The sequence below is a fragment of the Spermophilus citellus genome (genome assembly GCF_964194105.1).
Source record: "Spermophilus citellus genome assembly, chromosome: 3".
Classification (NCBI taxonomy): Eukaryota; Metazoa; Chordata; class Mammalia; order Rodentia; family Sciuridae; genus Spermophilus; species Spermophilus citellus.
The window spans coordinates 199,176,067-199,200,608 of record NC_138184.1 but is presented as its reverse complement, the minus strand read 5'-3'; the positions used below and the strand labels follow the sequence as shown (position 1 = coordinate 199,200,608).

Here is a 24,542-nt window from a genome sequence, read left to right as displayed (position 1 = left end):
CCCCCATCCGGCCGGCCGGCCGGCCACTGGCTTTGTCTCCTGCTTGCTGCCCACCCCTGTCCTTTGTGCAGTCTGAGCACACAGAGAAAGGGCAGCCCAGCATCTGCAGAGGTGAACAGAGGGGGGCCTTTGAAAGACAAACACTAAGAATAAATCACATTCTAGGTTTCAAAGTCCTGGGAAAATTCTGCTGGGAGAAGAAGGGAGAGTATAAAAAATGAATCTGCCTGATTACTTTGCTGTGTTTCCTTATGCCGTTGACCATTGGTGGGTTTATTTTGGAGGACACATTTTGATCTCTTGACTTATCAGCATGCACACAAGTATGCTAACAGGCATAACTTTATCAGTTTTTTTTTTCTTTTTCCACATTTTTTATTTTTTATAGTTGTACATATTAATGGGATTTGTTGTTACACATCCATCCATGCTCACAATATGACAATATAGTCTGTGGTTTTGAAGACAGTCTTAGCTCGGGTTTGGTCCTCCCTAGGGATAGGTGTACTTATTTCCACACTTGCTACACAGTGTAACCTGGGGCTCCAGACTCATTTTAAGGTGGTTGATTGTATGTGGGTGGCCTCTTAGTTAAGGGCTGCTCTTTTCTCTGCTCAGAGCAGCAGCCTTCCCTGTTCTGCTCTGGGCTGAATCATCTAGAAGCCCCTCCCAGCACACTTAAGTTCTGCAACAGAGCTTCAGGATACCTACCAGCATACCCTGAGCCATAGCCTACGGTCTGTTTATACCCTTTTCTCCCTGCCAGCTCCCCAGGAGATGCAGCTAAGGTGTCTTGATGTCCCCCAACTATACAATTTTTATCTAGGAAAGGCAAGTTGTAGGCACAAGGCCATTCTGGGAGTTGGACGAATTCAGGGTCTGGTGGTCTGTAAGCCTGATTTGCCAGTTAATGGTTATGATTACAGGAGATGCAGATGAAACTAGCTGAGAAGCCAAGGATGACTGATTCATGTAATAAACGGGCAGGATAAATTCTCTAGGTGCTACTGGGAATTTAAGAGAAAGAAAAAAAATCAACAAGCAAATACATTTCCATATCTGAGATGTGACATATTATAGATGAATTCAGGATCTTCTTCCTTTCTTTGTGATTGGTAAAACAGGCTTGGAGCTAAACCTATTCTGCTTCCACAAAGACAAAGACAGATGAAAACTGCATTGCAGATATTCTGAGTCTATGAGCTTGGGCTGAGGCAGGCGACTTATGGCTTTAGCAAACTGAAAAAGTGGCAGTTTTCTCATCTGGAAAATGAAAGGCTTGGACTGGATAATCTTCCCTTCAGCGCTAACATTCTGCGTTTCTTTGATTTTACATCAAAATGGTGTTTTCTTAATCAGTTCTCTGCTGCTTCCTTTGCGAGATCATTTTTCTTCCCCTTACAGAAGCAGGCGTGAGTTTCCCATCAGTTGCAGCATGGAGCTGTCTAAGCTGTGCTGCTAATCAGCAGGGAAAACACACCCACCCTTGTGTGCAGATCTGGAACCAGCTTCTTTCCAAGACAGAGAAAGCTGTCTTTGCAAGTTGCTCATTGAGGAAATTTGAATATTAAAATGATTTAAATATTGCTTTTAATGTAATTCATTCATCATCAAAAGCAGGTTGCATACCATATAACATAAGAACTCTGCTTGGAACATAGATTCAACATAAATAAATAAATAGAAATGTATAAGCAAGTGTAGATATGAATACACACACACACACACACACACACACACACACACACCCCTATATTGTATGTGTACCATCGTATGGAACCACACTTGAGGCTTAGACTGTCTATGAAACTATGAACTTAAGGACACACGATTTTGCCAGGGAAAGGCCATATCACTAAATGTTGTTTTCTCAGTGTCTAGAATCTTAAATTAGTGTCTTAGAACTCAATTCTATTGGCTGAATACAGATTTCTACATAAATTCAGATAATCCTGAGAGATTACATTTCAATCCTCAATCCATTATTAGACTTAGTGTGAAATAAATGGAGTTCTTTTGAAAAGGTATATTGGGTAAGGGGACACAGGGGACAGAAAGAAAGCAAGATAGCCCTAGAATTCTGAATAGGATACAAAAGGGATTAATTGTGTGTGTGTGTGTGTGTGTGTGTGTGTGTGTGTGTGTGTGTGTCTGCCTGTCTGTCTGTCTGTCTCTCAGTGTGTATCTAGGTTAAACGGTAGACAAACTTTGGGTAAGTTCATTCATCCTGTAAATGGCTTCTTTAAAATCCCCCCCTGCCCAATAGAAAGCTAATAGTTTATTTTTACTAATTAAAAAAAAAAAGTAATACAGCAGGTACTAAGTTTAAAAGTGACAAAGGGGGCATTCAAGAATATACATCTATGTCCTTGTCCCCCAGTTCCCCAGTTCTTCAGTTCTTGGAAACCACCATTATAAACACTTTCTTGTTCTAGTATTTAAAATATATTTGCATACGATAGCATAATATATCTTGACATTTGTCCATTTCAGTGTCCATAGAATTGTCTGATTATTTTTAATAGCTGTATAGTATTTAGTTGTATGGATGCATTATAGTTATTTAAATAGGTTCCTATTGATGAAAAATGAATTTCTTAAAAATTGTTTAACTCTTAGAAACAATGCTGTAGTATATGTATATTCTTATACATATGTCAGGTTGCCAGGATTCATGACTCTCAAAATCACCTTTCACAGAGCACAATGCAAATGATTTCTTGGAGTTGGACAGCACAGTGTGCTCCTTCAGGACATTTCACACAGGAATGAATATGCTTGTAGGAAAAATATCCAAGAATAATACATATGTAGGTTTTTGGTTTTTTTTTTTGCTTAAATGAGAGAATCTTAATACCTCATCACCAGGTTTACTTTTAGTGTGGTCATCACCCTCTGAGTGCCCACTAGTTGCTTGTCATTTCTTGCAAGGGTTGGTGCCCAGAAGTAATCACACTATTCTAGAGTTATTCTGGCTTCATTTAATCAGGTAAGAACACCCCTTTTAGTTCTCTTGTTCTAGTCTGTGTACTTTAATTAATGTGGCACCTCCACCCCACTGTTTGCTTATTTGAGCTTACTGTCAACTCAAATCCCGAGGTTTTTCTCAAATAAATCACCATTAAAACATATTCTGCTAACCTACTTGTCAGTGGAATGTTTATAGCCTCAAAGCAAACTTTTGACTTATCCATGTTAAAATTTATTTTGTTGTTTCAGCCCTCAAGCCTCCACTAGGCTGTTGAGTTATCTTCACATCTTCATCTTGGCATCAATATTTCATCTTTCTCTACCTATTTCCCATTCCTCATTCATAGTGAGTTCAAATGCTGTGGCTGTAGGTATTGACATAGAAAGGTTTACAAAGTCATCATTTAACAATGATGTCAAATATGGCAATTCTCGAAGACTTGCAGAAAAAAGACTCAGTGTTAAAAAATATTGGGTCAGGAGGATAAGAAAGGGAGGGAGGGAGAGAGAGAGGAAGAGGAAAAGAGAAGATGTTTTAATAACTAATGGGAAAATTTTATTTAAGATCAGTTCTAGAGCTGTTCTTCTCCTGATCTATTAATTTGTGTATAGCTCTTGTGGTCACAGTTAACTGTGAAACACATCTAGTTTTCCTGTTTATTTAGGCTGCCAGGAAGTTCAAAGGCAAATTTGCAATGCAGTTCTATTGCACAGAACATAGACCCTACCTTACTCTTGAACTCTTCTCATTTTTCTTTTTATCTATTTTCTATATCATTTTTAAAAATCATGTATTGTGTAAACATTTGTGATTTACTTTAAATTCTTCTTTGGAAAGAGATGTTGTATAAGCCAAAGGTAGGCATGTAAAATCTCCATGTGACTTTCTAATTTTTTAATTTTTTTTTCATCATTAATGATGGAACCCAGAACTTGCACATGCTGATCAAGGGCTCTATCCCCAGCCCTTGATGTGACAAATTTTTAAGAAATATTGAACATAATCACACTTTGGACAATAATAAGTGTAGGAAAAAAGAATTGGGATGGAGTAAAATTATAAGCTTACAAATTTATAGCTTTGAAATTGTTCAAGATAAATCATTATTGGGAATTAAAATTCCTGAAGAGTGGGCTGGGGTTGTGGCTCAGTGGTAGAGCTCTTGCCTAGCATGTATGAGGCACTGGGTTCAATTCTCAGTACCACATTAAAATAAATAAATAAATAAATAAATAAATAAAATAAAGATTAATTAACAATTAAAAAAATATCCTGAAGAGTCTATGTAACTCACCGTGTAAAATAAAATACAAGATAATAGAAATGGTAGAGACAGTTCTTACTAGAACTGGAGAAAGGCTGACCCATTGAAGTGCATATAAATATGCTACTGAATGAAACACTGGTAGACTATCTACTGATCCAAAATCACTGAGTAATTTTGTGCCTTGATTTTATAAATACGAGAAAAAAAAATTCTTTTGAAACTCTAGGTAAAAAAGTTAAAACCATCTTTCCTTTTCTCTTTCAGGTTATTGGTTGCCTAGTTATAAGTTGAAGTCATCCTGGGCAACAGGCCTGCACCTGTCTGTGCTGTTTGGTCATGTGGAATGTCTCCTGGTGCTATTGGACCATAATGCCACCATCAACTGTCGACCCAATGGAAAAACTCCTCTTCACGTGGCTTGTGAAATGGCCAACCTAGACTGCGTGAAGATCCTCTGCGACCGGGGAGCAAAGCTCAATAGCTACTCCCTAAGCGGACACACGGCTTTGCACTTCTGTACAACTCCGAGCTCCATTCTCTGTGCCAAGCAGTTGGTGTGGAGAGGTAAGCCTTTCTGGGAGGCTGGCATAACTGTCTGCTAACACACTGGGGGGCTTGAGACTTGATGATCCCCCTTTACTTTGGGCAGCAGTGTAGTAGGCATCTCCCTGCCTTAAGCTTAGCTTAAGAGCTGTAGGGTAAACATACACAAGCATTTATGTAGTTCTTATGTAGCCAAGGTCCTGCGGTAATGATCACTTTGCCATCTTACTATTTTTTAAGTGTAGGAAGGGCATCAATTTACTCCTTTCCTTAACAAATATTTATTCTGCTCCTACTATGCATGTAATATATTTTGGGAAAGGAATTGATGGAATTCGGAGATGGATTAGATGTGGGTGTTGGGGGGGTGAAGGAAAAGGAAGTTCCAAGTATCATCTCCAGGTCTCTGGTTTCAGAAAACGGGTAGATAGTAATGTTATTTTTTGAGATGGAGAAACTTGAGAAAGAAGCACGTATGGCAGGATGATTTTTAAGGTAGATTTTTTAAAGTCTCGTTAATAGAGGTGTAATCAGCACACCGTAAAATTCACCTGATTTTGAGAAACACCATTTTTGTGAGACCATCACCACACCTTAAAAAGGTTCTTGATTCCCTTTTATTTTTTTAAAAATATTTTGTTTTAGTTGGACACAATACCTTTACTTTATTTTTATGTAGTGCTGAGGATTAAACCCAGCGCCCTATAAGTTCTAGGCCACTGGTCCACTGCTGAGCCACAACCCCAGCCCTGCCCTTTGTATTTATTTATTCCTTCCACAATAACCACTGATCTGTCTTCTGTCTCTATAGTCTTGCCTTTTTAGAATGTCCTAAAAGTGAAATCATACAATGTGTAGGCCTTTGATATGGTTCCTCCCACTTATCATAATGGGTTTGAGATTCATCCACGTGGAGGATTGGACCAGTAGGTCAGACCTTTTACTCTCTGAGGACTATTCCAGGGTGAGCATGTAATGCAGTTTATTCACTCCCCAGTAGAGGCACATTTGGAATATTCCTACTTCATCAGTTTTGAAAAAATGCTGAAATAGACATGTGTGTACAGATTCTTACGTGGACATGTTTTCTTTTGAATAAATACCAAGGAGTCATATAGTAAATTCATACAAGATGGGCACACTGTTTTCGTAAGTGATTATACCATTTCGTATCTCCACCAGCAATGTGATAAAATTCCATTTTTTCCTATCTTTGTCAAAATTTGATGTTAGATATTAAAAAAATTTTTAACATCCTTATAAGTATAGATTGGTATCTCATTGTGGTTTTAATTTGAATTCCCTAATGACTAAGAATGTTAAGTATGTTTTCATGTATTTGCTCATTATACATTCACTTTGGTGAATTACCTCTTTGCATCTTTTGCTCCTTTTTTTGGTTGTTGTTTTTAAGTAGGTTATTTGATTTCTTATTGTTGATTTGAGAGTCTTTACATACTCTGGTTACTATTCCTTTTTCAGGTGTATAGTTTGCCCATATTTTAACTTTTTTTTTTTTTTTTGGCTTTACTTTTCATTTTCTTAGAAGAGTCTTTCAAAGAGTAGAAGTATTTAATTTTTTTATACCTTTATTTTATTTATTTATTTTTATGTGGTATTGAGGATCAAACCCAGGGCCTTGCATATGCTAGGAGGGCGCTCTACTATTGAGCCACAACCCCAGCCTGAAGTATTTAATTTTGATAAAATTAATTTATTTTTTTTCCTCTTATGATTTATGCCTTTTGTGTCCTATCTAAGAAATCTCTGCCTATATCAGATAACATTTTCTCTTATGTTCTCTTCTAAGAAGTTTTATAATTTTAGCTTTTTCTCCTAGGGCAAGATTTTATTTTGAGTTAATTTTTATAGATAGTATGAGATATGAATTGAAGTTCATCCTTTTTTTTTTTAAACATGAATGTCCAATTGTTTCAGCACCACTTTTTAAAAACACTATTCTATCATTACTGAACTGCCTTGATATCTTTATCAAAAATCAATTGGTCATAAATGTATGGGTTTATTTGTGGACTTTAGCCTATTCCATTGATCTATGTGTCTATTTTTTATAGTGCTCCACTGATTTGATTGCTGCAGCTTTATATTAAGTCAGGTAAAGTTCTCCTAGATTGGCTTTATACATGAGAAGTTTCAGATCTCTTTGAGACTTCAAAGTGATTAAGCCAAGAATACTTTTGATATAAAAGTATGGATTTCAAAAGAAAACTGTGGACTAAAGTTACAACTTTCAGAATTGTTGGCCTATAGATTGCATTTGAAGCCAAGAAAATCAATAAAACCACCTGGATAAGCAGTATATATCTCTATAAAAGAGAAGCTAGGGCAAAGCCCCGTGAATTTTAACTTTCAGTCTTGAGAAGGATAGGGAGGAGCCATCAGAGAAACCTAAAACTGTCTTTTGGACAACAGAGACTACAAAAGAGGTAGGTTCTGGAAGTGGGGAGTGGTATGGCCATCAAAGTGTAATGAGATGTTCCTTAAACTGGATGGGACTTGTCACTGATAAAAACAATTTTGGTGAATTGGTATAGAAGCCAGATGAGAACAGTGTGAAAGGGGGTTTGATAAGAGATGGTATAGGTATACAATTGCTAAAAAAATTTTGTCTGCAAAAGTGAGCATAAATGCAGTGGTTGTTGGAGAACTCTGGGATAATACAGAATATTACCTACAGTTGGAGATAAAAGGGAATGCATGTATATCAAGGGGAAGGACTCAAAGAAAGAAAAAAGTTCAGGGCTGGGGTTGTGGCTCAGTGATGGAACACACTAGTATGTGTGAGGCACTGGGTTCGAGTGTCAACACCACATATAAATAAATAAAGTCCATTGACAACTAAAAAAAAAAAGAAAAGAAATGTGGTAAGACTGCAGCGTTCATAAAAGATACCTCCGTCTTCTCAGCCCAGCCTCTCCTCCTTGCCTACTCTAGGAGGAGGGGTCTGGCACAGAGACACAGACAAGACCCATTCCACTTTTCAATTTATTCATTTCTTTTTAGATTTAGTTTCCATTTTTATTCATATTTTCATTAGTTTAAATTTTTTATTTTTTAGATTTTTAGAAGAATATATATTTTTAGAAATTATATATTTGCTCAATGATTCACTTAAAAAAAAAAAAAACTTTTGTGGAGAGAACATTCAAAAGGTACCTTCAGTGACATTTAAGTGCATAATCTTGTGTTATTCACTACAGCTGCCCTGTGTCCATCAAAGCTCCAAACCTGCTCATTGTGTAGTAACTAACTTTACATGCTGCTGACTTTTCATGTGATTTCCTCCAGTACAAAGGAAACAGTGGCCAGTCCTGGTACTCCATGGAGACTTCCCCTTTCCCATCTCTTCTATCCCTGTCAACCCAGGAAACTCCCTAGAGATCAGAAATAGAGCTGTGTGGGGAACTCAACTCTACTCCCTCGAGGCTGACTCTAAAGAATTAGGCTCATAGCAATCAGAGAGAAAAGGTAAGTCCATGAAAGATGGACTTGCTCTTTAGAGCCCTGGCATCAAAGGCTGAATCCAAGAAGAAAAAAAAAGAAAAATTAGAAAACAAAAGTGTTCAACTTCTGTGTGTCAAACATCTTAAAAGGCAGTTATAAAACTGAGACTATATGAAAAATGGCTGATATCCTTAACACATAAAAATAATCTTAAAACAAGCCAACAAACACAAAAAAAAAAGAAAAAAGAAAGAAACAAAAAATTAGAAAAGAAGATGAAAAAAGCAAAAAAAAAAAAGTCACATAAATAAGAACTAATGATATGGATGTAACATAATGGTCACTTTCACTGGTAATCAGTAAAATACCATGGAAAGTAACACTTGGAAGACAAGAGGCTTCAGAATAATGCACTTATGGTATATTTTATATTTTTGTGTTAGAAGTATTTATTGGTTAAGGAAATTGTTTAAAATATATCACAATTTAAGCTGGTGTGGTGGTGCATGCTTGTGATCCTAGCCGCTGGGGAGGCTGAGGCAGGAGAATTATAAATTCAAAGCCAGCCTCAGCAACTTAGCAAGTCCCTTTTTTCAAAATTAAAAAATAAATAAATAAAAAGGATTTGGGATGTGGTTTAGTGATTAAGTGCCCTTGGGTCTAATCCCCAACATTAAAAAATAATTAAAAATAACTGGGGGCGTTGGCACATGCCTGCAATCCCAATGGCTCGGGAGGCTGAGGCAGGAGGATTGAGTTCAAAGCCAGCCTCAGCAAAAGGGAAGCCCTAATTAAGTCAGTGAGACTGTGTCTCTAAATAAAATACAAAAGAGGGCTTGGGATGTGGCTCAGTGGTGGAGTGCCCCTGAGTTTAATCCCTGGTACCTACCCCCATTGAATAAATAAAACAAATAAATAAAATAAAAATAAACGCATGGTAAATAGGAGTTAATAAGAAAATAAAATTGTGCATTAGGCCATTGGGAAAGTCTCTCCCACTTTGTGGGTGGATGAATAAGAGAAGGTAGGTCTTCTGGTCTGGAAACTCTGGAAGCCTGAGCCCCTTGCATTGCTGCTGTCTTGGTATTTTTATGTCCTCAGCCTTTTCGACAATATACATGTCCTACTGACCTGGGAGTAGCTCCCGGAGCCCTGAGTGTGTGGATGGGTCCCACTGTCATCTAATCAATAGAAACTGTTATGTTCACAGTTAACGCAATGCTGCTCTCGGTCAGTTTCTTTCCTCCCAGTCTCTGGGGACACAGCAGAAGGCTGAATTCTCACTCTCTGGCTCATGCGGTAAGCATTTGTGGGGAGAAGTCACATACATCACTTGGTGGCTGGACAGAGTGAATTGAGATAGCACACAGACAAGAAAAATAAGTCAGGCTAACATTAAACTCGGGACCAGGGAAGTCCATTAGGGGGAGAACCAATGCCATGGCAACTGAAAACCGATGTAATTTCATTTGCTATTTAATGGGCTCTTTGTGGAAAAGGCTAATTGAGTCCAAAAAATTGCATGCAATTTTCTCTTAAAGGATTTTCCCCTGTTTTTCAGTGTTGCACAGCTCGCTTTGTCCTCGTGCTGGATTTTTGTCTGCTATTTTTCTGTTTGCCTTTCTACTTAATGCCTCCCATCTCTGGCCTTTGTTTCCTTTGGTATTAGGATAATAGTGTTCATCAGTTGAGAGGGCTTATTTACCTCCGTGAAAACGTCCTCTCCCTACATCCACCATTTCCCTATGAATAAAGAGTCAGGTCAGGTTTGGCTGGCTGCAAAGCAGCATATTATTTCTACCTATTCCCTTTCGTAAGAGGAAAATGAAAGCTGCTTGCTTTGCTCTGCATGAAGCAAATCCTGACAGTGGGAGGAAAATTTGTTACTGCAGGAAAGCCATAAAAATTCAAATGTTTTCTAGCAGAATGTAGCATGAGGGCAATGTAAAGAAGACTGTGCCTTTTAAAAGACTGTCCTCTGCTACTTCGTGTGACAGTGACACAAGTCACCCACATGCTAGGAATTCTTTGTTCCACTTTGTGGAACATAATAGGTCAAGATGGCACTGGTCTTCATTTTAACCAAGAAATAGATATACTTGCTGGACAGACACCACTCATACCACCCACTGTCTTCCAGCTTCCCATCGCTTATGTCACACATCAGAACAGCATAGATCTGACCATCTTAGTCATTTACAAACCACACAAAGATTTCTGCTATATCGGCTCTATTGTTATATACAGCATGAATTTAATTTTTCTTTAAGTTGACATTACTTCTTAAAATTAATTTTAGAGGAAACTTGATATCACTATAAAAAATAAAAAATTCAAATCCCTTGCCATACACAAAAAGGAACAGTAACAGGAAGTAATGGGAAAAGGAATTCTTGACCTCCACCTGCTCAAAACCCCTCTTCTCTCAAGTGGTAGAGAATGATTCTAAAAAGCCTCTCTTCTGATCACTGGTCTCTCCAATCATTCTGTTCTTAAAGAGAACTTGAAATTAGTTTGCAGGTCTTATCTCACGTTCAGTCAGACAGCAGTTCCTCCAACCCTGTGTCCCATGTGAAAATCATCCCACACTTTGCAAAACACAGCTTTAAGTTGTGCAATGTAAAGCTGATGGTCTATTTGGTAGTGGAATTTTAGAAGCAATCCCCTTAAGAATCAGGACGGGAACAAGGTGGCTGTTCTCACCACATTTCTTCAGTCCTATCCTGGAGATCCTAGACTGCACAAAGACAAAAGAAAAATAAATAATGTATGAAGGCCAGAAAGAAGGAAGCAAACTGCCATTATTTCATAGAATCTATTTGTCTCATAGAAAACTTGAGAAAACCTACCACCAAGTGGTTAGTTAGAATGAGTAACTGAGTTCAGCAGAGGTACTGTATTTCAGATCACTATACAAAAATCAATTGCATTTCTATATAACAGAACCAAGTAACTAGAAATTGGTATGTATGTGATGATATATTTGTCATATGACGTGAAATCTAAGGGATCTAGAAAATGTATTCAATCAAGGAGGTGAAAGAGGTCTAAAATTGTTTGATGAAATTAATAAGATTCCATATTCAAGGTTTATTATGAAAAATAAACCTCAGATGCAAACCTTTTCCTTCTTTAATTTGATTTACTGGATGTTTAGCTCCATATTGCTAAATAAACACCATTTATTTATGCATAAAAATTGAAAAGAATAACTAGTAATATAAGTAGTTTTGTGGCAATTGACAGATTTGTCATAGTGGAAAAATGAGGACCTGGCTTAGTATCCTCCATTGGTGGCCCCCAACTGTACAGCTACCTTTCAGGTCCCCCACCCTCATAATATAGTTCCATCATAACTACAAGTTTGTAGCAAATTAGGGTAATTTTTTTTGTACAGTTTCCCCTGCTTTGGATGGTTTTGTGTAATTTATTATTGATTTTTATTTAGTTACCTATATACTCATTGCTATTTGAACCCCCAAACTTACTAAAAGTTTAAATCATTTCTGAAATATGTAAACTCAGTGAGTATTTTAACAATTTCATTTTCTGGAAAAATTGTTTCTTGAAACTTCACACTTGCCTCAATCAATTATGTGTCTGGTGTCTCACCACTGTACTGGGGTCTTCCTTCCCTATCATCCTGGAGATTCCTTTTTCTGAATTTCATGTTTGGTTTTCCTGTTTTCTGAATTCCAAGTCTCCCTAAGTCTTGGTTTGTTGCCTGTATTGGTTAAATATATTCTCTAGTAGATTTCTGAGAAAGGATGCATGAGACTATACATGCTCCCAAATGTGCTTATTCCACCCTGATTGGCATAGAATTCTAGGTTATTTTCCTTTAGCATGATAAAGGCATTACTCCACTGCTTCTAGTTTTCAGTATTGAAACTGGAAAATCTGAAGCCATTTTATTTCCTGTAACCTATTATCTTCCTCTCTGGGGAGTGTCGAATTTTCTTTTCATCTTTGATTCAGAAATTCCACATGATCTGCCTTGGTGGGTTTATTTGCATCTATTATTCCTTTTAATCCCCAAATACTTGCCTATCAGTTCTGAAAAATGTTCTTGAATTATTTCTTGCCTGAATTATCTTCTTCTGTTCTCTGTATGCTCTCTTTTTTGAATTGTGATTATTTGAATATTATTACCTCCCCACCCTACCCCAGGCCATTTTTGTCTGTTTGTATTGTTTTTCCTGTTTGTGCTGTATTTTGTGAGAGATTTACTCCAGGTTACATTTCTCTGTTTTTATTGTCTCTATCTACTGCATTAGTGGCTTTCCTTAGTTGTCTTCTAATCCTTGGCTATCTACCTGTGTTTCAGATTGAGTGACTAAAGTCAAAGTCAAGTTTGTTGACTATTAGCCTCACGGTAGGGGATCTGGCTAAACCTTTCATCCGGGGAATCATTGACATAGTATTTTTTAGATTTTTTTTTTTTAAGACTGGTCATATTCTCCAAAGAAAAATCTAACTGGCTTCTTCCTGGAGGCTCCAGGCCTAATTGTCAGTATTCCAGTTGTTGAATTAGGATAAAAATCTGGGAATGCAAATATAGAATACCTGCTCTGCCCTCTCCTCTCTGCTGACCTCAAATTTACTCCCATGCAAAGTCTGAGTTCAGATTTCCATTCTGAAGATCTTTATTAACTCCCTTATGCTCACTTAGGTCTGTGTTATGTTCTGTATTCTGGTAACACACTCCAGTTTTCCTTTGTGGCACTTATATTTTATTTGTTTTGTTCTTCAATACGTGTCTGCCTGGAGGGTTCAGGAGAGCAGAGACTGTTTTGTTTAGCATAGCCATGTGCACAGTGCATTTTGGGTATTGATTACTGAATTGAGTGTTGATTATTGAATGCTCTTTGAGAACAAGTTCTAGTACTAAGGAGAAGAGTGGGATAGAGGTAAAGAAATTACCAGAGAAAATCATGCCTGCTTTTTGGGTCTATTGTGTTCATCTTTTAGATGACACACTAATTTGAACATTTAAAAAAACGGGTGGAAAATTCCACTAGGGGGAGACAGATTGAAGATAGAGAGGAGGCATAATTTTTGATGTGAGGATTCTGAGAAGTTTGGGAAATGAGATCCAGAGCAATAGAAGGAAAGATGGAATTTAGAGAGGAGAACCTGGTTCTACAGTTGCCAGAGAGGAAGAACAGGAGCTGGTATATGAAGTGTTAGGGCTTTGAAGAAGTTTCCATTTGAAGGGTATTTGTCCATGAAAAGCAAGAAGAAAGATCAGAGAGTGAAAAGAGATGGAAATGGATTAAAGACTTGAAAAAGAGGTTGGAAATAATTATCATGGGGTAAGGGAATAGTTAGGAAGGGAAGCATTGGATTGCTGAGCAGTCTGGAGGGCCCAGTTGTTTTCACATTTGGCCAAACCTGGAGTACGGTTCTTGCTATATGGCACCCAGCTGTGTGGTGCAAGCAGTGAGACCATAGGTAATTGGGTTCCCGAGGATGAGAGCTACCCATCGCACAGGTGCATGTTATGAAGAGATGGAGAGAGTTAAGGTTTTGGCAGTAGAGTTATTGAAAGGATGGGATATGAAGCTAACTGGACAGAGAGGGATGAAAGTAAGGACATCTAATGGATAAAAAGAACATAGAGAGATTGTGTGAATGAATTCCTGGAATGGCTATGTTGGACATTAAGCAAGCAAAATACAAAGATACAAGGTTATGGTCAGAGAATTAGATATGTCAGTTAGTGACTTTCGGAGACTGATCAGTTTCCTGTAATGACTCAGTCCAGCTAGGAGTGTGGGTGGGAGTCACCCAATCACAGGGAGGAGAAAGTCACTCAAGAGAACGAGACCCAGAAACAGAGGGACCAGGGCATTCATTGGGTCATTCGTGTCGTTATAAAAAACACCCAGAAGAATGGCAGAGATTTGTGTACAGAAGCATAATGTGAGTTAGGTCCCTAAGTCTTCAGAAGCTGATGGAGAGATAAATGCATTCGGGAAAGATGTTAGGTGGTATCGTTGCAAAAGCAGAGCCCTAAAGAAGCAGGGATGTTCTTTTTATTTATTTTTTCCAAGGGAATTAGAGAGTAATTGGAAGCAGCAATAGGGAGTCAGATATATGAAAAAAGAACACCCAGCTATATACTGCAGGACAGAGTTAAGCATCCTGCATCCGTTGTTTGAGCTTGGAACAGAGCAAAGCTAGTTTGGTTGCCATGGTAACCAACGCCATGGCTCCAGGCTCATTAATCCTGTGTTCCAAACTAAGCACTTAGCAATAGCTTCTGAATAAATGCAACAAAGCTCTGCATACTGAAAAGGGCACATTCATGTTAAGCAGGGGAAAAAGGTTTTCAATTTCATTCATTAAACTTGAGTAAATAATTTAATATCTTTGTGCGCCAGTCCTCCGAGCTAATGAATAAGGATAAATGCTTAATGGAAAATCTAGCTTAATAAAGTTAACAGCATCGGCTCTCCATATAAAGGAAATTGATGTTGCCAGTATATATGCATATGAAGGGGAAAATGGAAAGGAAAATAACAAATATTAAGCATCTACGATGTGGATATGTCAGGTACTTTAAAATAAAATGTCTCATTTAATCCTTGCAATGACCACGTGAGGCGCACATTATTCTGCTCATTTTATAGATGAGGAATCAGAGACTCAGAGAAGTTAAATAAGGCCTCGGTGCACACAGCTCCTCTATTCCAGAAGACTCAATTCTATTTGGTTAGTGTTCATGATGATCCTCCCTGCCTGCCTGGGAATTGTGTACTGTTTACCCATCCGAGACATTTGACTAATTAAAAAATGAGAAGAAAAGTTTGTGCTAAGGTGACACAGAATAAAAGAGAAGCTTAAATATTGGATTGAAGGTCCATTAGCTTGAAAAATAGTCACTGCCATGAGATGTTTTGAAAGGTTTTTCCTTAAAAAAATACAAGAAGGCAGCTGGGTATAGTAACAGGGTGTTTAATTAAGACATGAAAAACAGTCCATGCTTCTTCCAAAATTTGTTCCCTCAAAGCAATCATTTATCCCCACTCTGTCACTTCCTAGCATGAAGAAGGTTTGGAGTTGGGCTGCAGACCCTCAACACAGGAGCTGATTCTTTCCCTCTGGATAGGGTATCATGCCTTTGTTTGGGTTTTTTTTTTTTTTTTTTTTTTTTTTTGGATTTGCTGCAATGAAGGTGGAGATAAGTGATGAAAAAAAGATATAGTAAAAAATCCATTAATTCATTTTCCTTAAAATTAAACTCTTTAATTAAAAACACCACCTTGATCAATTTCCAATTTCTGCCTCCAACAATGTGATATAGCGAGGTGTGAAATCATAGAAATAACTAGGTGCAGGTTAAATATCCCTGTCATTAAACTTAGCTGTTAGCATTTTGCTTTTTTAAGCTAACTACCAATTGTTCAGTCTCAGCCTTACAGTTATCTCAGTCTATTTTCTCACATCAGAGTCACATAATGCTGCCCAGACTAGTCCCAAGAGCATTTTTCAGAGGGAAAGAAGCAAGAACAGCTTTCTTTCACCCCCGTCGGCATTATAGGTTTTCTTCTCGGGCTGGCTCTCTTGACTTTAAGTTCCCCTATCAAAAGCCACATGTGACTTATGTTCTGAGTTTTCATCCTGGGCGTGCTATCTTTCCTCTATAGCTAGAAGCATCAGAAATCGGAAATTAAAGGATGACATTTCCTTGGGTCTGTACTACTTCATATTTTTTTTCCTATCAGCACTTCTTTAATTTTATCTTCCTTAGAGTAGCCTGGATCTTATTATCCTCCAAACATTTTAAACACATTTAGCAAAAGATATCAGATTTAGAAACAGAAATGCAGTGTTTTCTTTGTAACCTCTGTAAGTAATAACTTATGTATGATAATCAAAACAATTTAAGAAGGGGATTCAAGGTCTCAGACTTGGAGGTAGTGGTCAAATCAAACAAAAGCCCGAGGCTCCAATCTCAGTTTTCCATTAAGCTAACAAAGAAAACACACAAATAAGGAAAATGGAAAAAAAAAACAAAAACATCAGAACTGGCGGTTAAGAAAATCAAGTGTATGCCAGCAGAATTGGAGGTTAAACATAAGCCAGCTTCCTAAAGGTCTCTACTAATTAGAAAGCCAATGGGAACAGAACGAGTGGACCCTTCTTTTCTGAGACAAAACATCTCCCTAGCAATCAGAAGAGGTATTAGCCAACCCCTGTGAAGAGCCATCAAGGGGTGGATGCTGCTGGGGGGGGGGTCCCCTATAAGGGGGCCCACCTAAAGCAAATCCCTGGAGCTCAATGTTCTTTGTGGTTGTTTACTTGTGGCCTTAGACATCTTGAAGCTCTCAGAAGCATTCTTCAGAGAAGAGGGCCACACCAACCAAAGAACTAGATGGTAAAGACAGGAAACAAATTCACTTCCTGTAAGCAAAGCTGAATTAACCTGGGTGAGACCCTGAAGCAAGGTGGGCTTGGACTTAATAATAGCAGCAACTATCAGATGCCATTTCTATTGCACACCTGGAAATTTATCCACGTTATCATCAATCATCACAACTATCACGTGAGAGCAGTTCTATTATCCTCATTTGCTGATTTAAACTCCCAGCTTTAGACAAATGGCTGTAATGGTAAAACCAGATTTTGATTGTAGATTGATCACAATGCGGAGTACCTGTTTTGTCCACCAGGTGGTGTTGCCTTCCCTTTGCTAGGGAGAGTACTGGGTTAGAGGTATCTAATTAGTCTTGGAACTGTCCTGGGACTTTTCTATTGCCCTACCTAGGGAATTTTTGTCTCCCTATTGTGTTTGACATTCAATCAGTGAACTTGCACTCCTTTAGCTCTTATGTAAAGGATGGCAAGATATAACTCCCTGAAATCTCAGCTCTCATCTACCAAATAAGGACATTGTTAATAACTCAATTTCATTCTAGGAAACTCCATCAAGGGCTCAGGGATCATGTATGACTCCCCTCTGCATCCTCAAAAAAAGGAAGATTCCTTTGGTTAAAATAAGTTTTGGGAAATTCATGTTAAGTTAGATTTCCTCACCATAGGGCTTCCTCAGAATCTTTTATATGGTAATGTGAGTTGTAAATAGACAACGTTATACAGAATCAACACATTAATTTAGCTACAGACCTTTTTAATTTGAATGCATCTCCTATTACCAATATGCTATAGAGCAGACTTTGGGAAATGTTGGCTTAGAGGAATGAGATTGGGGCTTAGAAGGGAAGCTCATATTTGTGCTCCAAGAACTGCACAGAGCTCTGTGTACATCGGTCTTCTGATGTACAGCTGAGGGCAGGCAGGCAGGCGGGCAGGAGATCCAGGGAGAAGCTGCAGTCCGCTAGCAGAATTCCTTCTGGCTTGTGTTACATGGGTTTTTGCTCTATTAAGGCCTCCAAAAGATTGGGTGAGGACCCCCTGGATTATAAAGGTAATCTCTTTTCACTCAAAGTCCACCGATTCAAATGTGAATCTCATCCAACAGACATCTTCAGAAAAATGTTTGATCAAATATTTCTGGGCCACCATGGCCCAGCCAAGATGACACATGAAATTAACCATCACATCCACTGACACCTGTGTCAGATCTCTGACCTATAGATCTATAAGATAAATGAACTTGTGCTGTTTTAGGCCATTCAGTTTGTGGTAGTCGGTCACAGCAGTAATAGGAAGTCAATACAGTGGCCATCTACGTAGTCTAAGCATCAGCGTCTACTACAATGCTGGTCATTTCCTGAGGAATTGGTCATCTGTTTTTTAGTTTTAGTTCATTCCCCCAATTCTGCCATCGTCAGGACTGATTTCGTTTCTGACATAGATCACCAATCCAGTCTCCCAGCTCCGTGACCACCACCACTCCATGGAACCACCTTCATTGTGCTCCAGTTCTCCACTCCCATGATCACACCTGGGCCCTTTATATTGTCCCATTATTTTCTCTTCTTGCCTTTTCTCTCAGTTACCCCTCACCTGTTCTTCAATGACACGATGGCTCCAGTTCCTCTTATCCAGGTTTCTCATCCCTTAGCATCATTTCTTTCCTTTTTCAGTCAGGGCTTTTGGTTGATTTGTTGAATTTCTCTTTCACCAGTATTCTAACTTTGCCACAACAGGGTTCTTCTGGGCTAGCAGAGACCTGGACTAGTCCACTTCTCTCTCCTTACTGTTAAATTATCTATTAACAATGCATAAAGAGGAAAGATGGTAGAATGAATCAGAAGTTACTTTTCTATGTTTATATATAAATATACCACCAGTGAAATTCCACCTATGTACAACTCTGCATATGAATGGGATCCTAATTAAAATAAGTTTTACTCAATGTATGTATAATATGTCAAAATATACTCTACTGTCATAAATATAAAAAGAACAAATTAAAAAGTGTTACAAAATACATAAAAACTAGCCAGGTGCAGTGCTGTGTGCCTGTAATCCCAGCAACTCCAGAGGCTGAGGCAGGAGAATTACAAATTCCAGGCTAATTTCAGCAACTTAGCAAGACCCTATCTTAAAAAATAAATGGCTGGGATGTAGATAGAGCACTCCTGGGTTCAATCCCCAGTACGGCAAAAACAAAAACATGAAAATTTAATCAAAACACCCTTTAGCAAAGCTATATTAAACTAAACAAATGATAAACCAAAGAATAATAAGTTATCTACTAATTCTATCACCAAAGTTATGTTCATTTTTGAGGAGATGTCATACACAGTATTTTCTTAAACAACATAGATAGATGGCTCCCCAAGAGTTGGAGAAGGAGGTTGACTTGTGTGTTCAGTGTCTGGTGTCAGGGGCACGAACTCCCCCCTGCCCTTCACTTCTTTTTCAGTCTGTGTTTATGATAGTCCACCTCACAGCATGCACCATGTCAGGAATTAGAGAAGATTCTGGGTCTCTACCTTTCATCCAGATGTCTCAATTTGAAGATGGTAAAAAAGAAGTCCAACTTGAAGTTTATGGGAAATATTCTGTCCCAGCTGAGAGGGAACATTACCCTGACAACTCAGAGGGAAATTATTGTAAAAATTGCCTTTCTATAAGAAACAGGCAAAAATTGTGAAGACCTCTGCTTAATTCCATCTAACATTTGAAGTGGATGTGGCCTCTACAAGACCCCAGGAGAAAACAGGCAGGGATACAAAGCAGGGATACAAAGGAAGCTGGGGGTGTACTACATAGTCTAGGGGTCCTAGACTATGTAGTACACCTCTGGTTTTATCAGCCTGGGACACAGACAATATCACACACAGAGATCCTGGGTCTAACAGCTGCAATTGGCCACATTCTGCATTAAAGTGAAGTCTTTCTCCAAGGTTCTCTTTCTCTGCTAGGAATCTCAGCAGAGACTTAAACTCTATTCAGGCCATTGTTCTTTCTGGAAGCTACTGGTGGTAGAAAGAACCTAGGTGTTCTCTATGGACTAAAGGACTTTACTCATAGTCCAGGATATTGTCTACACCAGAGGTGGGCTTTATCATGGGGCTTTTGCTGCTGCCGTTGCTACTAAGCCCATTGCTGCTTACCTAATTTCTGCGTATGTAATTGTTTTCTGCTGACTTCGTGCCTCAGTTGTATCTGTCTTCTTCCTGACACATCATCCCCCATCTCACTCCTGTCCTGCTTCCATGGGGCCAGGGTCATTCATCTTCACCCTCTGAACTGGTCCCGGCCTCCTCTTGATCTCACACACAAGTAGGCAGAATTGTGTCCCTGGGTAGAGGAAGAAGTCCTTATTCACTTTCTCTAAGTTCATAGTCTTTTACTTTTTTTAAAAAAAAACTTCCTCAGGATTCACCTCTTCTTCAGTTGAATGACAGTAATAACATTCATTTCCTACAGTGACAATACTCATCCCAACCCTAAGATAGGGTCTGACTTCATGAGCCCAACAACATTAGTGCAAAATAACATAATAATGGTTCATTTTCCAATGCCTGAGTTATTCAGTCTTATCTCTGGTTGTTTTGCTAAATTTTAATCAGTGTTTTTTTGGAATTAAAAAGATAAAAAATGAAATAAATATAAGGTGACTGAGCTCAGTGCCTGCACCATGATTGTTCTCCAATAACACATCTAGAAAGATATCTTTTCTTTAAGGTTGAGTAAGTTTAAAATAAACAAAATGATAAATAAACATGGGCTCGATGAAAAAAAATATCTGCCTCCCAAGGGATGGGAGGCAATATTCTGAGGAGTTGGCAGATAAGCTTTGATATGAAAAAGATTTGCTTCAGGAGACAGAGGGAAAGTAGTCTCTGATATTTGCTTCCTGTTTTCAATATAGTTTTTTTTTTTTTTAAATACAGATAGCTGTTAAAGAAAAAAACTTGTTTTTGAGAGCAGATAAGTGTACAGGAGTTCTGTTTAACTAGCCAAGCTGACTTTCTAGCCTATTCATGGGCCTTCCTCCAGCCTTGTTTGCTGGGGTTTCCTCTCTTTTGTGTTTAAGTGTTGGTGTGCCCCCCACTAGTTGTCCCATATAAACCCAAGCCTGGCTTCAAATGACATCATAAGGTATTCAACCAGGTTTCTCTCTCCAACCTGACCCTCTCCCCCAGCCTCCAGATGCCTCTTTTTCTCTCTGTAATCTTTCTACCCTGGACGTTCCATAATCATCTCCAACTTACCCTGTCCAGAATGAAACTGTGCTCCCACTGGGCCCTCTGTGCTCACCACCTGTCCCATCTCAAGAAATCACAATTCAGTTCTTCCAGTTGTTCAAGCAAAGGCCTAGAAGGTGTTTCTGTTTCCTTACCCTTTCCTCACACTTCACAATAGCCAGACCTGTTGGTGCTGTTAAAATTGATCCAGTCTGACCCCTTCACCCCACCTACACTCTGGCCATCTGACTCCAAGTCAGACTCTTTCTTCCTGAGCTATGATGATGGACCTGATATAATTTCCCTGCTTTTAAGCTAGCCAGAGTGAGGGGAGGTGCACTGGCGAATCATTTTGTCTCCCTGTGTGTCCCCTTTGCATTTGGACTGTTGGGTTCCTCACTCCCTCCCTGATGTATTCCTTACGGCTCCTGCGGTCACTCATCTCTTTTGTGCTTGTCTTCTTTGTGTTTTCTGAAGCCATCAAATTTGTTCCTACCTTGGAAACTACACTCCTGTGGCTTGCTTTGCCAGGAAGGCCTCTCCCCAGGAACTTCAAATGGTTTCCTTCCTCACCACCCAAACGTCACACCTTAGAGAGCCTTTATGTGAGAAACATCTTGATCCCTTGTCCTTCTTCGTTTCTTATCCAGCTTTATTCTCTCTTTGTTGTATGAGGTGTTGGGAAACTTTTTGTCCATCTTCTTCACTAACAAGTCAACTTCATGATGTTGGTGACACTGTCTGTTTTCTTTAGTGGCTATATTATTCCCAGGGCCAAAATCAAGGGATGGAACACAGCAGGGGCTCAGTAAATACTCATTATGCAAACACCACCTGGATCAATTTTAGAACATTCCATCACCCAACAAGAAACCTGTGCTGTACCCTTCAGCCATCACCCTTCATCTTCCCAAGGCCCCTGCTTCTAGGCAGGTGCTAGCCCACTTTTTGTTTCTATGTACCTGTCTACCCAGGATTTTTCATAAAAATAGAATCTCGTAATAAGTGGTTCTCTATGTTGAGCTACCTTCATTTAGCAGAATGTTTTCAATGCTAGTTAAAACAATGAAATAAAACAATGTACTAGCATTTCATTGCTTTAGATTAAAGAATAATATTCCATTGTATGACTATCCCACATTTTATTCATCCATTCACTAGTTGATGGACATTTGAATTGTTTCCACTTTGGGGCTATTAGGAATAATGCTGCTATGAATATTTATAGATAAGTTTTTTTTGTGTAGATGTATGTTTTCACTTTCCTAAAATATATGCTTAGCAATATTAGCAAAACTGGAATTGCTGGGTGGTACCATAGCACAGTGTTTAGCTTTTTGGGGGAATTCCATGATGTTTTCCAAAATGTCTGCAACATTTTACATTTCTACCAGTAGTGTGTAAGGATTCCGATATTTCCATGCCTTTGCTAATACTTGTTTATACATATGTATGTATTTTACCACATCTATTCTCTATTCTAGTGGGCTTGAAGTAGTTGATTTGCATTTCTATGGTAGCTAATGGCATTATACACCTTTGCATGATTTGCATATTTTCTCTATAGAAATGTCTTTTTTTTTTTTTTTTTTTTTTAGTATTAGGGATTGGTCTCAAGTGCACTTTAGTACTGTGCTACCCCAGTCATTTTTTAATTTTGAGACAAGAGTCCAGGTAGATTGCTAAGGCTGGCCTTGAACTTTTCATCCTCTTGCCTCAGCCTCCCAAGTATCTGGGATCATATGCATGCACCATTTTGCCTGTAACTTTGCTCATTTTTAAATTGGGTTACCATTTTACTATTGTATTCTGTTTTTTAAAAAATCTATCAGATATATAGTTGTTCCTATAATTTCAAGAGTATTCTATTCATAGGTAACATGAAAAGAGTAGTTATGATTGCTCGAGGAAGTTATGTATAGGAAGAAGAGCAGGAGCAAATGACGACATTCATGGTGAAACCCAACAATGTAAGGGGTGAGAGAAGAAGACGAATCCTGGAAAAATCATTAAGGAATAGTCAGAGAGGAAGTTGAAGAGCATAGAATTTCAAGGAGTGCATCATCAGCACCACTGGATGTAGCAGGGAAGTGCAGTAGACAAAGATTGAAGAATGCAGGTGGGAATGATCCATTGGAGGTCCCTGGTGGCCTTTGTCAGAGTTGTCCCAGCAGATTCTGGTGGACTGAGGGGTGACTGGGTGGTGAGAAAGCAGGTACAAAAAACAGAGTACATACTTTCAAGATATTTTTCCAAAAATAGATCAAAAGAAATTGTAGGGTAGCTCAAAGGGAAGGAAAGGTGGGGACAAGGGTAACTGTGCTTATATGATGAAGGCAGAGTGGTGGAAAAGGAGATGTTGACTATATAGAACAGAGAAATTATTCGTGGGGCAACATTTTGTTGCTGGGAATATGATCAATTGCAAAGACGGAGGTATTGGCCTTCAATTAAAGGAAAGACTTCTTTTCTCTTAAAATAAAAGGGAGGCAGTTACGGTAAGCATTATTTGTTCATTTTATTGCCACCTGCAGAAACTCCATTCAGTGGTGGTAGAAAAAGTAGAGGCCACTATTCTGTGGTTCTCATCTACTCAGGCTCGCTGGAAATCACACTTTCTAGTTCCTTTATGGTTTAGCAGGTGTATGACTCTTCTAACTAATGACAAGCAAAAGGGAAAAATAAGAGTCACTTTCAGTCTTTTGGGATGAAAAGTTCATATGGGAGTATTTTTTGTTTTGTTTGGTTTGGTTTGGTACCAGGAATTGAACTCAAGGGCCTTAGACATTGAGCCATACCCCCCAGTACATTTTATATTTTACTTAAAGACAGGGTCTGGCTGAGTTGTTTAGGGCTTCACTAAGTTGCTGAGGCTGGTTTTGAACTCGTGATCCTCCTGCCTTAACCTCCCAAACTGATGGGATTACAGACATGCACCACAGCCCCTGCTTCATGTTGGATTTACAGTCAATTTTTCTCTCTGGTTAACAACACTCAGGTAGAGGTGGCAAAACCACAAGACCAACCAAGGCAGCTTGGATTCCTTAGAGATCAAATAGAAGACATTTGATCCATCCTTTGTGAAAGTGAGAAATAAACCATTGCTCTAAGGCTCTGAGATTTGAGTGTTGTTACAGTATCTATTTAGTTTATCCTGACTAAATCCTAGTCTAAGGAAAAATTAGAATATATCAGCAATCAAGGAAGAGTTTAATGAGTAGCGAAGGGTAAGACAGAGACACAACTGGACCCAGTAACTCGTACTAAGTCTAACAGAGTGCAGATGTGTAAACATCTAACAGGAATCCACTGCAGGAAGATCCAGTGAGATTTTGGGGGAGTGGTAATGCAATTTGCTCTGGAAGTTTTAGGAATGGGGAATGCAAGTATGTTAGATGGGGTGTCTAAAAGGGTTAGCACAAAGATAAGAGAAAGACTGAGCTAGATACCTATGTTGCCTGTGAAAATGGTAGAGTCACTGAGAGTTGTGAGATTATTGATAAAAAAGGATGAGGAATAACTTCCCTGGGTGGCATAAACCTTAAAGGATGAGGTATACAGGGCAAGGAAGTAATGGTTCCTGCTGATCTAGAAGAAAGTAGTTCTTAACTTCAGAGTAAAGACAATGGGAGTATTAGAGAAATGGGACCTTACCGAAAAGGGTATTTCATTTAAGATTTCATTT

General features: G+C 38.6%; 1 protein-coding gene across 1 annotated transcript in view; it reads left to right on the top strand.

Annotated features, from left to right (window-relative positions):
- The window catches only part of ASB4 (ankyrin repeat and SOCS box containing 4), a 58,928-nt gene that overhangs the window by 5,920 nt on the left and 28,466 nt on the right, over positions 1-24,542 (top strand). The window contains exon 2 of the mRNA XM_081286357.1: positions 4,503-4,802. Within this exon, the coding sequence (XP_081142483.1) occupies positions 4,503-4,802 (300 nt within the window). The remainder of the gene's footprint in view (positions 1-4,502; positions 4,803-24,542) is intronic.